This window comes from Paralichthys olivaceus, chromosome 8 (genome assembly GCF_024713975.1).
Source record: "Paralichthys olivaceus isolate ysfri-2021 chromosome 8, ASM2471397v2, whole genome shotgun sequence".
In the NCBI taxonomy this organism is placed as follows: Eukaryota; Metazoa; Chordata; class Actinopteri; order Pleuronectiformes; family Paralichthyidae; genus Paralichthys; species Paralichthys olivaceus.
Genome location: NC_091100.1, coordinates 26,738,873 through 26,756,644, shown reverse-complemented (window position 1 = coordinate 26,756,644; position 17,772 = coordinate 26,738,873). Strand labels below are relative to the sequence as shown.

The window sequence follows — 17,772 nt, the reverse complement described above, 5'->3', positions numbered from 1 at the left end:
CATTTCATCCTCCAGCCCCATGGAGACTGCACCTGAAACTGATGTTACACTGAAATCGGAAAATCTTTGTGCACACAGAAACATGAACCAAGTCAGATGAGTGTAAGTGATTTTCCTGTTCTGAAGCTTCACGTCAGGCTTTAAAGGGATAGTTCCCCGAAATATGAAAATGCACTCATTGTCTACTCACCACTATGCAAATGGAGGGGTGGGTGAAGTGTTTGAGTCCATAAAACACTTGTGGAGTCTCTGGGGTTAACAGTGTTGCAGCCAAATCTGACAGATAAATGGTGGAAACAAGGAATTACATTATTCCTTTTAATCAAACACACCCACATTAAGAACCACTGAGTGCACATGATTAACTAATAGATAATACACATATTCTATATATAGACTGCCTGATATCATAATATCAAAAGTCAAAGGCTTGTATTCATCAGTCATGCTATTACATTTTAATTGCACAGCATCAAATCACAACATATAAAAAAGTCTCTTTTCAGAGGACACCTCAGGTAGGATCTAGGGTGGGAGGGGGCATCTGCCTCAACAAGGTGCAGTTGGAAGAAGAGGGAGTTGTGGATGCAGCTAAAATAAATGTTAAAATCAAGTAAAGTGAAGTCATTCACACAACAGCATCATAAACAGACAGTCTTAATGCCTCAATGCTTCAGAAAGATGATCATTAGAGGATCCTGAGTGTTGTCACATTAACCTGCACTTGCATGTTGTAGGCATGGAGGTTACCAGGCTTAAAAGGCAGCAGCAGAGCTGCCGAGGCGGCGAGAGACACGCACAAGGGACGCACATGGGGAGAGAGAAACGACGAGCCTGATAAGATTATAAGTTGGACAATTTATGTTAAGTTTGGACTTTATGTTTGGTCACGTGTGTTAGTAAAATATGCTGAAAAGCGACTCTTTTTTTCATTTGCCACACTGGCGCTCAACGTGGGATTCCAGTTCCTGCCTGCCGCGCTGTGCTGAAGCTGGCAGTGAACGCGGCTCGAAGCCGCGCAGCGTCGAATAAAGCGACGAGGGCGTGGGTGATTTTTAGCCATATTAACATTGCTCCATACTCTATTGAACAGGGCTCGAAGCTGCAGCCGATTGGACGATGCCATTCAGAGGCATTAGGCAGGACAAACTGTCTTGAGAATTGGTATAATTTAATAGATTTTTAAAAATAATAAATACTATTCTAATGATAATTAACAGAATGTATCACGATCATCTATCTTCCTTTCTATCTTTGGCGGCGCACTATTGCCCCCTATTGACCCTGTATACATACTCAATGACACAGATGCGCTCACAGGTACTGACATTTGGCACCTATTGATTTAATGTGTGCCATATTTTGTATTTCTAAAGGGGCGGCTGTGGCTGAGGGGGTAGAACGGCCGTCCTCTAACCAGAAAATCGAGACCTGTCATCCCGTCTGCATGCCAAAAATAGTGAACCTCGAATAGCCCCTCATCAAAAAAGTGCTGCCCAGAGATGCACTGTATGAATGTGTGTGTGAATGGGTAAATGGCAATAAACTGTACTGGAAAGCACTTTGAGTGGTCATCAAGAAAGTGCTACAAAAATATGTGCTGATTAATAATGACTCTCTGTATTGGGAAAAATCAAGCACATGCATTTTCTTTGCATTGGTTATACCACCTTTCAGGGCAATACAATTCTATTTTATCCTATTCTATTCTATTTGAACCATGGCGTCAGAGTTTGGTGCTCACCTTGTTTCCTGTTCATGTCCACTTTTAACTCGGCCCACTGCCTTACAATGTAAGCATGTCAAGAGAAGTGACATATTTTCAACATGTGTCTACACCATTATTTTACTTTCTTTGTTTTATTTGTCAGTTTTTTAGTCAGTTAGACATTATGATGTTTCCTTGAAGAAATTCTCTCTAACTGGACCTCTTGAATTTTGCTTTAATGCCCCTGGTATATATGGTGTGGGGTTTTAACAGACCTGTAAAAAGCATTTGACACAATTGATCATAAAATACTGTTACATAAAATGTATAAATATGATATCAGACGAGTATGCATTACTTTATTTTTATTTAAATAAATAGGTGGCAATACGTTTCTATGCATAATATGGTTTCTGAACTTTTGAAAGTAAACTATGGTGTTCCACAGGGTCCAGTTCTGGGTCCAGAATTGTTTAGGTTGTATTTAAATGACCTTTGTAGAATGCCAAGATGTGTTTTTAGATTATCTTCTTTGTAGATGACACACACTTTGTTTGTTCTAGGATGAATTTAAATGACATTTTGGAAACAGTTAAATAAATGTAAGATAAATGAAACTTGTTAAAATGGCTTGATATGAATAAGCTGTGCATGACAAAAAATAATATATCATTTTTAGTAACCTTGTCATAAATACAGAGGTTGAATTTAGAATAAATTATGTCAAAATAGGAATGAATTAAACTTAATTTCTTGGCATTATACTTGATCAGCACACATCAACATCAAATATAATCACAACTGTTGAAGAATCTTAACAGCCCTAAAAAAAGTTGACTTACACTAAGCCTGAAGCCATTTATGACTTGGTTGACCTGAGGTCATGAGAGCCTCTATCAGAGTGCAGTATGTGTAAGATGCTAGCATCAAGGCAGTGCTGGCCTGTCTGTGATGGATGAGGTAAACCTTGAGAGTCTGAGCAGAGATCCAAGGTGACGCAGGCTGGTAACTGTTTCCCTTCGGGAGGGTATATCACTCTAAAGCACCTGCTGAACTGGAAGCTTTTTAAACCAACAACCTTCTCTGTCGACAGATCCACATCATAATAAACTCATATATTATCAGTTAGGCTCATCGAGTTTCATTCATTCTTTTATTCAGCCATCATCATCAGACAACTGTGCAAAATATATTTTTTATCAATAAGGATTAAGACTTTTTAAGTCAACATTCACTGTATGTTTTATGTAGCTCAATTATTGGTCCAACAACACCTAGTGTTTAGAAATATGTGGAAATATCATTAAGAAAGAGCAATAATAATCACCAATAAAAATGCTTTCAGACATGTACTGAACTCCGCAGATGCTCCGCAGTTTCTCCAGGGGATGTGTATGATTTGGACCCAATTGTCTGCACAGGCGACGGAATAGGCTCGGGTCTGACCAATTGCTGCCCTTCATCCGCATTCAGCCGTCAAAGCTGACGCCTGCCCCTCTTCTACAGGTGGTTGTAAAGAGACCCGCTACGCAGCAGGCCCACTTGTGCGCCCTCCAGGCCAGCCAGTAATGGCTGTGTGTGCGTGTTTTCACTGGTGGACATGGACGCTCTGGTGGCGGACCAGATTTCCCAGAACAGAGAATCTCTTCCCACACTTGCTGCAGCTGTACGGTCTCTCTCCGGTGTGCACAGCCTGGTGCACCTTGAGGCTGCAGGCCTGCGAGAAGCGTTTCCCACACAGGCTGCAACTGTAGCGCTTCTCGCCTGTGTGAACGCTCATGTGTCTCTTGATGTGGCTGGACTGGGAAAAGCGCTTACCACACTGTGCACAGCTGAACGGCTTCTCCCCCGTGTGCACACGCTGGTGGGTTTTCAGCTGGTGTGGATGGACAAAGGGTTTTGTGCAGAGGTGGCAGTAGAAGATCCTCTCCCCAGAGTGGGAGCGCTTGTGCACCACCAAGTCTCTGGAAGTGGAGAAAAGATGGCTGCACTGCTGGCAGCTGTATGCTTGCTCTGTGGTGCTGGGAAAACTTGTGCTCCTGGAGTCAGCGGAGGCCTTACTGAAGGAGGAGCCCGTTAGCCAGTCTGACATGGAAGAGTTCCCCAAGCTACTGCCGCTACTAAGGACTGGAAAACAACGGGTTGACAGTGACTCATCTGTGCCTGCTACTCCATCTGTGGAATGTATATGGGGAGTCGTAAGAGACTGGGTCACCTCTGTAGTCGAGAACAAGTCATCCAGAGAGGCTGCTTGTCTCTCTGTGTGGTGACTGTAAGTTAATCTACTGTTATTCACACACTGGCTTCTAGTGACAGAGACCAAAGCATCACATGACCTAAAGGCCTCAGACCACGAAGCCTCCTGTTTCACTGGTGTTGACATTGCTTCTTCCCTCCAGTCTGCTGCAGCACCACACATACTTGTTGTTAAAGGCAGCTCTGACACCAGTGTCTTGATCAGTGGAGTGTGTACATTAGGATCTGTACTAGTAGAGTCTCTGAGATCCACAACATGCTTGTCTTCCTTGGTCAAGTCTCTGTTTGGACATCCTGGTGCGGCTCTATGGCTCTCACGATGAGCATCCGGACTTGTTCGCTCTTTCTCTTCTTCCTGCTGAGCCTCAAGTCCGACTAAATCCTGTTTTTCAAACTGGGCTGAACCACTGTCTCTGTTCTCAGCAGCAGAAGAGAGAGACTGAGATCCAACTGAGGAATGAACAGAGAATAATTTTTTTTATCAATCTTCTTATCTTACTCATTAAAACTAAATATGTAACAGTATCAACACTCTCAGAGTACCCAGCTATAACATCCATCCATATCTCCACACTTTAAGACCAAAAGCTGGTTTTAAGTGTGAGCTGACATTGGTCAAAATCACACATGATGATAATTCTTCTGTTTGTTCTTGGCTCAATATGTTAAAAGTGGACTTCAACTGTCAGGAAAAAAAAATACACAAATTGATTCAAACAAAAAGGGACTTAACAATTTGGCTAGATAAAAACCAAATACCCCTGTGTTTCAAATCAGGCAATGCTATCTTTGTTATATTGTAATAATGCCATTTCATAATATGTGCTAGTGTCATCATGATGCAATTTATACTATGTGATGACAAAGAATGTCTAAGCTAAATTAACAGCAGATTTTCTCTCATGCCATTGGTTGCAAGCATTACTGCACTGATACACTATGATGTCATTTTCTGACTTCACAGTGATGTCTTGATGATTTAAAGGTCCAGTGTGTAAGATTTAGGTGAAAGGGAACTATTGGCAGAAATTTAATGTAGAATAATGCTCATGATGTTTTCACTAGTTCATTTCATCTAAACTGTATGAATTGTAGTTTTCTATACCCTAGAGGGTAAGACCATTTATATTTAAATACTTTATATTTACAATGAGGGGGTCCCCTCTACAGAGGCCGCAATGTTTTTTACATTAGTCCAGACTGGACAAACTAAACACCTTTTGAGTTTTTGTGACAACTGAAGCTACCACAGGTTCTTTTTCATGTTTGGAAAGAGAGGGTGAGGTGAAGGGTGTTCGGCTGCAACATGTAACTTCAACACTTGATATCACTAAATTCTACACACTGTACCTTTAATTCCTTGAATATGATAAGAAATGATTTTTCAATAAAATCCTATCAATAAAATTCTATATAAATAGTGGGCAGTTTGCAGGGGAAGGGGCGGATGCCATCACCTTTAACCCAAATGATCAAATATCCATCCCCTTGCAGCTACCCCCCCATCCCCAATGAGAGAGAGCTTGATGTGCAGAATCTATGCGTGCAGGTGAGCATCCTAAAGTTGACCTGATAATAAAATACTGATAATTCAAAAGTGGGATCTGCAGTTTATTTTTGAAGCTGAAACCAAATGGCTTCAAAGAGAACACAAGGACAGCGCTCTTTACCTTGCTCTCCTACTCTCTCTCTCTGTCACAGTCAGGTTGACCATCAGCAGCACCAAGAGAAATCCAACCCATGTCAACGAACATTAAAACATCCATAAAATATAGCTATATACTAAAGCTGTTCCTTTCAGATACTTCCAGAGGAATAATAATATGAACAGTTTTAAATGTTCACTTCATTATCATTTACCTGGTGCTAAATGTGTATGACTTATTACATGTTTCAGAGATGTCATCTATAACACTGCTGTCTTTATATATCTGTTTTTAGCTTTTAAGCTTTCACATTTTATGTTTCTGTTAAAGTTGTTTGATAATAATGATAATCAGCACATTTATTCACCCTTTAGACATCAAAGTAATGCAACAGCTTTCAGTGCAGACTTTTCATGGAGAAGTTATCAGGACTGACCTAAAACATTGCTTTTATAACTTAAAAGTTCAGCGTGTAGAATTTATTGGCATCTAGTTGTGAAGTTGCATGTTGCAGCTCACTTCACCCTTCCCTCCAAACATGAAAGAGAACCTGTGGTAGCTTCAGTTGTCATAAAAACTCAAAATGTGTTTAGTTTGTCCAATTTGGGCTACTGTAAAAAACATGGCAGCCTATGTAGAGGACCCACTCCCGATGTAAATTTAAAGTATTTAAATATGAAGGGCCCATCCAAGGGTAAAGAAAACAACAATTCATACTATTTTATATTCAATTTCTGCCAATAGATCCCTTTCACCTAAATCACACTGGACCTTGAAAATGTAAAGTGAGCTGGGGGCAGGAGATCTACATTTACAATGAGTAGCATGTCTGCTTGGAGTTGTTCATACATACTGCTGCTGTAAGCTGCTGGCTCATGGTCCTCTAGCACACAGCAGACTGTTGCCTCCTCCAGCCTTTCCTTCTTCACCACAGCAGCCTCTGGCTCCAGCTGCTGCCCCAACACATCCGCTGGCTGACAGACAGAAACCATGGGTTAACAGCTGCTGCACTACAAAAAGCTGCAGTATAAATATGATACCAGATTACCAAAGTTATCAAGTATAATATATTTGTTAAAATGGCATTTTGTAGATTACAAGCACATTATTATAAATGTCACTTAAAGGTACAGTGTGTAGAATTTAGTGATATCAAGTGTTGAAGTTACATGTTGCAGCTGAACACCCCTCACCTCACCCTCTCTTTCCAAACATGAAAAAGAACCTGTGGTAGCTTCAGTTGTCACAAAAACTCAAAAGGTGTTTAGTTTGTCCAGTCTGGACTAATGTAAAAAACATGGAGGACCCCCCCCTCCATGTAAATATAAAGTATTTAAATATAAAGGGCATTTTCTGGGGTAAAGAAAACTACAATTCACACAATTTGGATGAAACGAACTAGTGGAAACATCATGAGGATTATTCTACATTAAATGTCTGCCAATAGATCCCTTTCACCTAAATCTTACACACTGGACCTTTCAAGGGATGAAGTGTTTGAGTCCACGAAACACTTTTCGAGTTTCAGAGGTAAACAGCGTTGCAACCAAAGTCAATACAATTGATGGCGACCACTTCAAACATAAAAGTAAAAAAACATAAAGATTATGCCGATAGTAACAAATTTAATTACAGGGGGATTCTCGGATCCGACTTTTAGGGGTGCTCAGCCCCTATGAGAATGTGACATGCATAAATGCATACTTCCTTCTCTCTCTGATCTCAGCAGAACTGGCTGTCTCTGCTGTACAACATTTCGGTGTGACAGACTATCTTTGTAGCTGTTTCAGCAAACAATACTGTCCTCATGTGACTGGGTGGATTCATGTTTCTGAAACATGCTTAAAGCCTTTCTCCACTTCTTGACCCCACCATTCACAAATACCTCCTCTCTAAAAATGTTACCAAATACCTGGCAAGCAAAGCAGAAAGCCACATTTTTCCTTAAGGAGTATTCCAGACATTTTAAGCTGTTGAGCCAATTCTGTTGAGAGGTTATTTTTTGGGAACCAAACTGATCATATGGGTATTTAGACAGCTTTAAAAGTTTTGGACCTGTGTCCTTATCCCCTCAACCAAAAAGGTAGCCCTCTCTGCTTCAGCTTGGTGTCTGGTATGCAGCTCTCTTTCTGTCTCTTCATTTGTCTCTCTGATCTGCCCTCTCACTCTCTCATCTTTCAAATAATCTCCATGTTCTTCTCTTTCTCCTTGAATTTTGAAAATAAACAAATAGCATATGTTGTTATTTAGAAAAAGCATTTAAATGAAGATGTGATTTTTAGAATGTAGTCCACTGAGGTAATGTATGTTGTGCCAAACTAACAATTTTGACTTCACCATCTGTCCGCTTTCTCACCTGGTTCTTCCCGCTCTCTCTCTCTTCTCCATCTCCACCCTCCTCTTGTACTCTTTGCACTGACAATAACACATGTACAGAGCTACTAAACAACATATAATGTGTTAATAAAAGTAGCAAACAAACAGAGCATGTATAATATAAATATATGTAAGAGGTGGCTACCTCACCACTTTCTTAACTGGTTCATGCTCTCATACATTTAAAACCCAAAGATTAACCCCAATTGTCTGAAATGCAGGCCAATATATATATATTTTGCACAAATCCAAACCGCATATGAGGCAAGAAGCAATAAGCAGGTTTCAGGCTTCACAAAGTCACTTGAGCAGATTTACTTCAGTCTAAAGCCACTTTCAGAGATGACCCCTGAGTAAAATCTGGAGAATTAGTTATGCAGTTTACCCAGAGTTTGCCTTTCACACATGCACAACACAGCGGGAGGTTCTCTGCACAGACGCGTTCACAACAGCATCAAATCCTCCGCGTTATTCAGATGAGAGGTGGGGCAGCAACAGAGATAGGAAGTGAGGTAGTAACTCTGCTTCCTGGATCACGCACGCGATTTTGTTTACAGTACCCTGACACCTTTGTCATTTCTTATCACAACAAATTGTCTGGACATCTTCGTCGGTGTCTTCTATGTGTGTGTCTCTACTTTTTCACCTGGATATATTTGTTTTCATTTTTGTGTCTGTTTTGTCTTTGAAGCATCATAAACCCTCCCACTTGCTTGCGGGGAATGCAGCAGGGATCCCCGGCGGTTCTACCAAGATTAATAAAGTCTGGCCAATTTCCTGTTAAGCTCTGCCGTTGGCAAAAGGTTTGGGTTAACGGCAGCCAGGTTTTTTGACCAATCTGGTTTATATATAATAGTAATGTGTATTTCAGTCTGACAATACAGTATACCAAATTTGTTGTTGGAAAAAAAGGAGATGTGAGATTACTGTTTTTTAATTGCCCAAAAAAAATTATGGCGGACTTCTATGGTCCAATTGGCTTTTTTGTAGAACCCCATTGGCTGGACATGTGTGTGAAATTTTGAGCCAATCAGACTTACGGTGTGAGGGGCTTGGCCAGTGAACGTTTTTTTTCAAAGCTTGATTACAGCGCCAACATCCAGCTCACAGGAATTTCAGCCGAGGCGGCAGACAGTACTGACCTGTAACTGCTGACGGTCAGTATTCTCCTGTTTGCTGGACCCGATGTCTCTTTTTGTAATGTTCGATCCATCTTCTTCAAGATCTGTTCATAGGAAATCAGAGTTGCTTGTTACAATATGTTCACGGTTATATCAATACAAACTATGCGTTCATTACAGTGGAGGTGGTACTGTGTTTCAGTACTGTTACCAGGTATTGCTGTGCTCAGTACATATGCTAATTATTTCCTTTGTACATCTGCATGATGTTAATAATATCAACACAGATAATTCTGTTGAATTATGATCAGCCACTCTCTGTTTCTCCATCATCAAATTTTCTGTTGAAGCTTTGACTGGATCACTTGTAACAGGACGGTTACATGTATATGATGTGGGTCTCACAGACCTCCATGTCATAGCCAACAGTACCTCGACTGCTGTTAGGTACCAGGATGAAATGCTCAGAGTTATTGTCAGACCTTATGCTGGTGCAGTTCCTCCTTGTGCAGGACAATGCCTCATGTGGCCAGACTGTGTAGGCAGTGCCTGGATGATGAAAGCATTGATGCCATTGACTGAACCTCACATTCCCCTGACCTAAATCCAATTGAGCACCTATGGGAGGTTATGTGACAGTGTATTTGACATTGCCAAGTACCACCACAGACTGTCCAGGAGCTCACTGATGTCCTGATCCGGGTGTGGTCCCCCAGGACACCATCCACAAATTAATTGTGGGGGCCATACACACTACTGATTCACATTATGAATTGGATAAGCCTGTGATTTCAATTTTTTACTTTGATTTAATTTGTGGTGATGAATCCAGCCCTCTACATATTATATAATATACATCAGTAAAGAATTTCAACTAGAATAATTCGTTCATCAAGATCTGCTGTGTGTTTTAAGCGTTTTTTTGGAGCAATGTATATATGGTAACTGATTCTTGAGAAGTACGACAGGATCCTATATTGAAGAAATAAAACCTTAAACTCAAACAGATTAAACTACATGTATCTACCATGTACTAAGCTATGCTTTGATCAAACCTCCCGACTTTTCTCTTTTTTTACAAAATGTGCTTTTTGCCTTGCCATCACTTATTTTGTGTCAACACCATCACCAAAACAAAAATTCATTTTCACTCACATTATGCTCGACCTATAAAGTGTTTCTCTGAACTATGTGTGTAAGCCCTGTGTTTCCTCAACTAAACCCTGATACAGTTCATGACTATCAATTAAAAAAGCAGATGCCACATATTTAGCATTGATATAATATTAGCCAAACTATCATTCTATCTATTTCTATATTTGACTGAAAAAACACAACAAAATGATGCCTTCCCATTGAATTTCAACTCTGTAATTCACCTGTCACCACCGTCAAATCTGATGGAGTTGCTTTTGACGGTGTTGACATTATAGGCATTTTGTTCACAAAACAAATTCATGTAGCAGCCAGTTTCTTTTCAACTTGATGCTAGATGCTAACAGAATCTACTTCAGGAGAATAAAATGATTTAAAACAATATCCTCTGAAATTGGAAGGTGTTAACATATCAAGGTTGTGACACGGGAAATATTAACATGTAGATTTAAAATACTATAAAACTATAAAACTTATTTGACTGAATACTACTTATTTTATTGCACATGAATGATTGAACCCTTCTCTGTAGACATGCTGTTTTAGGTGTAGTGAGAAGATAGTAGGGGCCTGATCTACGTAAGGTTTGCGCATGTAAAAACGTGTGCAAACTTGATTTCACCCGCAAACAAACATGCAAGCTGATCCACTGAGGATTGCGTGCAGAATAACAGTAGTAAAAATTGTAATTGCAAAAACTTGAATTTTGCAAATGGTTTTGATTTATAAAGCTTGAAAATAATTGTGGTGGTCGTGACTGCATCTATATTTAATACGTTTTGAAGGCAGGTGCTTATCGGCGGTACTGAGGACAGCGACTCAGTAGCCTACCTGTGTGGCTCTTGTGTCACTGTCCTCAGCTCAGTGCTGAAGCGCACAAACACATACATCTTGGCAGTAAGCCTAACTTCATTTATCACTCTTGAACGTTCAATACACAAAAAGACTGAAACGGAATTATATCTTTGGAGGGTCTGTCTCTCTCTCCATTTATTTGCCCAGCACGGCAGACAGGGAGTCCAAGATTATTTACACAAACAGTAGGAAAACTATCCAAAAGTTCTTCAGAATAATTACATGAATAACATATCTAACCAGAAACAGCATAACAACTTACAGACTTACTTCAACCGCTTTAACTTGTTACAGCAGGAGACGGCGGGGTTTCGTGCTGAACACAGCAAGAATGTCTTTATATTCCAGTGAATCAGTTAATTCCCTTTCAAATGAAAGCAGGGACAAAGAGTTCAGTCTATCTGTCAACATTGTAGCCCTGGTGCCTGTTTTTATCCGATTGACAGCTGAAAAGAGTCTCTCCACAGTACATGTCGTCATGGGCAATGTGAGAAGGGCCCTCAGGAGACTGTTCATGTTGGGGAAAATATCACGGGGGCATGCATCAAGCACTTCTACAAGTGTTTATTTTTTCTTGTTTGTGTTCTTGTTGGCCTTTGCCTTTCTTTTAAGCTGCTGCACAAACACAGTGTGCTCTGCGTCCTCCACAGGGAATGGAAAAGTGCGCGCAGGCGAGCAGGATGAGAGCCTTGTCACCAAAGGTGTCTGACAGTGGCAAGCAGGCAGCAGCTGCTCTTATAAAGCCGTATGTGTCAGGTTTGAAACGAGTGTTCAGCTCCATAATCTGCTTGTCCACTATGTCATTCCACAATTTCTGTAGGTCCGAGTTTTGCTGTACAGGTGATGATTTGCCCAGAGTAGAATCAACGTGCGTATTGTATAACCTGGCAGGCAACTTCCTCTTGCGTGATTTACTGATATCCCAGCACACAATTGCATGTTTATTCATCAGCTCATCTGTCAGTGCCATTACTTTATCAAATGCATCATTTTCATTCCTGAATTGTGTGTAGCTGTCCTTGAGCCCTTCAATCAGATCAATACAAACTGTAACTGATAGTGTGGAAGATTGCAAGCCCTTAGTGGCGTAGTGGCTGACTTCAAATAACTGATTGAATGTGACAAGCAGAAACAAAAACTTTTTCATTTGCATTTGGTGCAGTAGGGAGTCAGCTTCAAGTTTTGTTTGGCCAGAACTTTCGGAGAATGTGGCGAGGGTATCCAAAATAGGTCCCAGGAGTGTCAACACCTTACTGAATGCATTAGACTATGAGCTCCACCGCACATCACAGGATCTCTCCAGCTCCAGTGTTTTTTGCCCTGGTCGCATCTGCTTTTGAATTTTCAGAAATTTGGCATGTCTGTGCCCTGACATGATTGATGCGCCGTCAAACCCAAATCCGACACACAGTGCCGGGTCCAGCTGCAACGGCTCCAGCACTTCCAAAACCTTAGCAGATATTGCCTCTGCAGTCATGTTGTCTGTTTCCACAAATCCCACAGCCCGTTCTTTCAATGTGCCGTTGTGCAGGTATCTGACGCATACTGCCACTAGCTCTCTTTTTGACAAGTCTTTGCACTTATCTGCTAAAATCGCATAATATGTGTCTGGCTCATCATGCAAATCTGCCTTTATTTTTTTTTTACAAGGAGTGATGCTACGAATTCCAGTATCTCATTTTGTATAGCGTGGTGCAGTAGTTTACCATTCTTGGGTAATTCATCCAGTCGCCTTTTTATTTCTGGGTCATATTTGGAAACCAGGTCAAGTAGTTCAAAAAAGTTACCCTTGTTTAACGCATCTGCGTTTTCCCGATGCCCACGCAATGAAATATCTTGTTTTGCACAGAACAGGACGAGATCTATTACTGTCATGATGTGCTGTCTATGTCTTTCAATGAAGGACTTGTCGCTGGCATCGTTGTTCAGCTGGTTAATAATATTTCCCCGTCCTGGCTGGTGACTTTGCTTAAAACCATCCATTTTCCCCAGCGCTGCAACATGTGCTCTGCTGGCTTCATGTTTGCCACAACCCTCAGAAAAATGTTTCCAGTCTTTGAAGCCAGTATTAATGAATCTATCCTCATAAGCTGCTTCAGGGAAATGATGACAAGACCTTTGGACGGGAATTTTGAGTACCACCTGTCAGAAAAACTCAGCTTTCCCCGATATGTGTGTGGCTGGGAAGGTTTGGAGTTTTGGCTGGCTTGCAGGCTCATCTATCGATGACAGGTCTAGCGGAGGTTGTGACAGGTCTTCGTGGGGAACAGTGTTGGTGCCAGGCTACTGAACCCTGTCTTCTATAACACATGAAACGCTATCATAAGTTACCTCTGCCTACTGCCATTATTATTTTTCCCTCCAGAAAATGTGCATACAGACAGCCAGACACGTTAACGTTAGTCTAACTGTTACTTGCCTTGTTGGTGTGAGGGGGTGGCTACGGGAGGACTTGATGGGGAGAGGGCAGCCGAGCTATATGGGAACGTTAACTCGTCGTCACTTGTCGTCACTCGTAACCGTACTTAATATGTTGGGAGTTTCCTTGTATTTCTTTGTGAAGCTATATGAAAACAAGCTAATTTGCTTTGTTTTGTCGTGTTTATGTTTCATATTAGCTATCGTCTTTGTCTGTCTCATTCATTGCTTGCTTTGAAAAGCTTGCGCGCCAATGTTATTCATTTCATTGGATCACTTGCTGGTAACAATGCAGCCTGTGGGCAGGCTCCACACGTGGGGTAGAAGCCCCTGATTGGTTGAGAAGCTTTCACTCAAAGCTTTCCTCAGGCTGCTTATTGGATGAACAGCTAGAATGAATAGTAGCGCCGTGGGTGGTAGTAGTATGTTGTTGCGCTATATTATGAACAGGGTTGTAGGAAATTCCCACACGAATTGTACACACTTTTATTTTGAAAGGTGCGGATCGCCACTTCTGGTTGTTTTGTTCTTAGCTGTTGTTAAATTCTCGTTACTATGTTCTTTCATAGTTATGTTAATAAGTAGGTTTGGTATTATACTAAATGTATGAGCCAACTTGAGGGGTAAAATAGTAGGGAGTATTGCTGGAAGTATAGCATTTGTTTTTTGAATACTCTATTTGTGCGCTTCCACAAAGATTACTTCCAGGAAGATTACTTCCTCTTAGCTTTGGACTTTCCTTGGTAGAGTATGCATTTTCTTTGCTCTCACAAATTTTGCTAGTTTTGTGTTGTACAACCCTAAATCAGAAAAAGTTAGGACAGTATGTTACATTTAAGATTAAAACTGAGAACAGTGATTAATAAATGATGTTTGACCTGTATTACAGTAAAAACAAAACAAAAGCACATTATTTGATGTTTGAAATCATGAATTGTATTGTTTTTACAAAATAAACACTAAACACTCAATTTTGATTCTTGCGGCATACAGTATTTCAAAAATAGGGACTCAAGACACCAAGTAATGAAGCGTTTCAGGTGTCATTTTGTCCCATTCTTCCTGCAAACAAGTCTTAAGGTGTGCAACAGTACGGGGTCTCTGTTGGTCATTTTTTCAAAACCCGCCACACATTCTCTTTTGTGGCCATGTCGGGACTGCATGCAGGCCAGTCCAGCACCCCCACCCTCTTCTTCAGCAGCCATGCCTGTGTAATGTGTGCAGAATGTGGTTTTGCATTGTCTTATTGAAATCTCTGTGTACTTTTCTGCATTAATGGGGCCATCACAGAAGTGTAAGTTACCTTTGCCAAGGGCACTGACACAACCCCATACCATGACAGACCCTGGCTTTTGGACTTGTTGCTGATAACAGTCTGGATGGTTCTTTTCATCTTAAGTCCAGAGCACACAGCATTAATTTCTTCCAAAAATGACCTGAAATACTGACTCATCCGACAACAATACACGTTTCCACTATGTTATGGTCCATCCCAGATGCCTTTGAGTCCAGAGTAGTTGACGGTGCTTCTGGACACAGTTAACATAAGGCTTCCTTTTGGCACAATAACATTTTAACTGGCATATGTGGATGTAACTAAGCACTGTAGTGCTTGACAAATGTTTGCCAAAGTAATCCTGAGCCCATGTGGTTATATCACTTATGGATGAATGACAGTTCTTGATGCAGTGTCATCTGAGGGATAGGAGAGCACGGTTAGTCAGCATAGGCTTGCACCATTGCCCTTTACGCACTGAAATTCCTCCAGGTTCCTTGAATCTATTAATAATGTTATGCACTCTAGAGGAGGAAATATCCAAACCCCTTCCTATCTTTCTTTGAGGAACACTGTTTTTAAACATTTCAATAATTTTCTCACACATTTGTTGGCAAACTGGCGATCCTCGGCCCATCTTTGCTCCTGAAGGACTCAGCCTTTCCTGGATGCTGCTTTTGTACTAAAACATGATTACAATCACCTATTTCAAATCACTTCACCTTTTAATCATACCTTATTACTAGCCCTAAATTTCCCCTGTCCCAACTTATTTTGGAATGTGTTACAGGCCTGAATGCAAGGAATGGATGTTTATGTACAAATAAAATGAGGTTGAGCAGACAAAACATAAAATATATGTTCATACTGTCGGCAATGAAATACAAGTCAAATTTAATTCAGAAATCACTGCTGTCTTTTTTATTTGTATTTTCTATACCGTCTTTTTCTGAGTTGGGTTTGTAAAAGTGATGTTAAGTTACTGACAATATGTAATGTTGTTTTAGTGATGCTATATTTTGGTGTAGTGATCTATTACTGTTCATGTGTAAACCTGCATGTTGGAGAAGAGGTGTGTCGGGGCATGTGTGTGCTGTTGAGCTGCTGTGCATGTGTAACATTAGCATGCTCTGTGGGGACTCTTCTCATTAGTAAGAAGCAAGTAGTAATATTATGCATGTTTTACAGGTCCTGAACATACAGTATTCACATGAAAGAGATTGTGACCATGTTGTGTACAATTACAGGTATGTGGGTTTATATATGTCTTGTGTTGTTGTTTTTCTAACGGCCAACATAGTATGTTAGATTAGTTCAGAGTGTCTTTATCTCACTCACACCACAACGCAGAGTTATAGACACTAGAAATGTGTGTTAGTGGTGATTGTGACCAGTAGTTTAAAGTACGTTGTGGTCGTTAACATCAGAAAAGGGCAACATAAATGCAGTGCTATTACCATTATCAATTCATCTGCTGATTATTTCTCAAAATGTATCTATTAGACTAGAAAATACCATGTGATTTATAATTTTCCATATAATAGAGCAATTATCTAAAGATCAACAGTCCACAAGTATTTGGTTTATTATTCAATCTGAGCAAAACATCCAATTATCGCAATAAACAAGCTGACACGATGGAACTGTTATTCATAACGTAAAATAAACATATTCGGCTGACTCGCTGTTTAAATGAATGTGGATCGGCTCATCGACTAACCTGTGAAGTGCTATCAGAGCAGACAGCAGCAGGAAGAACCAATAATAGCCTTATGTTAAAATGTGTTATTTATGACTGGACCCATGTCAGTGATAGTAATTCGATGTGTTAGTTTGTGACGGAGCCCGGCTAACCTCTGCAGGCACAGGTGACCACGATGGACGATACGGGCTCTCTGTGGGAGCTCTCCCCGGCTCGGACCTCCATCCGCCGCAGGCGGCTCTTCAGCGCCAAGTTCTCCCTGCGGCTCCGGGAGATCTCCAGCCTTAGCGAGGCGAAGCCGTCGTCCACCAGCTGACAGATCTCCGCCACCGCCGCGTTAGCTAACACCTCCATGACAGAGGCCAGCTGAGAATGCAAGTTGACACAACGCTCCATCCTCACCGGCTCTGTCAGCCAAACCACCACCTATTGGTGTGTTGGACAGCTGCTCTGCCTCATGCGGTCAAACACCTGAGGGGAGGTGGGCAGGAGTCGTTCATCTTGCTGTCCGCTGCTCTTCGGTGAGGCTGCTTCTGTTTACATCCGGGTTCATCTGCAAACCGTAACCACTGGAGTAAAAACGCAGGTTTACGAACCCATCACTGGTCCATCCGTCACAGTACTATATCAGGTCCTTAACAGTCTGGATGGTTCTTTTCATCTTAAGTCCAGAGCACACAGCATTCATTTCTTCAAAAATGCCTTTGAGTTCAGAGAAGTCTTTCTGGACACAGTTAACATAAGGCTTTGTTTTCACTGGCATTTGTGGATGTAACTACGCACTGTAATGCTTGACAAATGTTTGCCAAAGTAATCCTGAGCCCATGTAGTTATATCACTTATAGATGAATGACAGTTCTTGATGCAGTGTCGTCTGAGGGATGGGAGAGCACCGTTAGTCAGCATAGGCTTGCACCCTTGCCCTTTACGCACTGAAATTCCTCCAGGTTCCTTGAATCTATTAATAATGTTATGCACTGTAGAGGAGGAAATATCCAAACCCCTTCCTATCTTTCTTTGAGGAACACTGTTTTTAAACATTTCAATAATTTTCTCACACATTTGTTAGCAAACTGGCGATCCTCGGCCCATCTTTGCTCCTGAAGGACTCGGCCTTTCCTGGATGCTGCTTTTGTACTAAAACATGATTACAATCACCTATTTCAAATCACTTCACCTTTTAATCATACCTTATTACTCGCCCTAAATTGTGCACAGTTATGAAAATTAGCACACATGTGTATCAATCCCAGATAATC

The 17,772-nt window shown here is 41.0% G+C and overlaps 1 protein-coding gene across 1 annotated transcript; it reads right to left on the bottom strand.

Annotated features, from left to right (window-relative positions):
* Nucleotides 1-3,186: 3,186 nt before the first annotated feature.
* Nucleotides 3,187-17,068, bottom strand: LOC109627304 (zinc finger protein 235-like). Its single transcript, XM_020083795.2, has 4 exons — nt 16,666-17,068; nt 9,129-9,211; nt 6,464-6,584; nt 3,187-4,414 (listed from the first exon to the last, which is right to left on the bottom strand). The coding sequence occupies exons 1-4, from the start codon at nt 16,907-16,909 to the stop codon at nt 3,297-3,299; spliced, it is 1,566 nt and encodes a 521-aa protein (XP_019939354.2). The 5' UTR covers nt 16,910-17,068; the 3' UTR covers nt 3,187-3,296.
* Between the last annotated feature and the right edge of the window lie 704 nt (nt 17,069-17,772).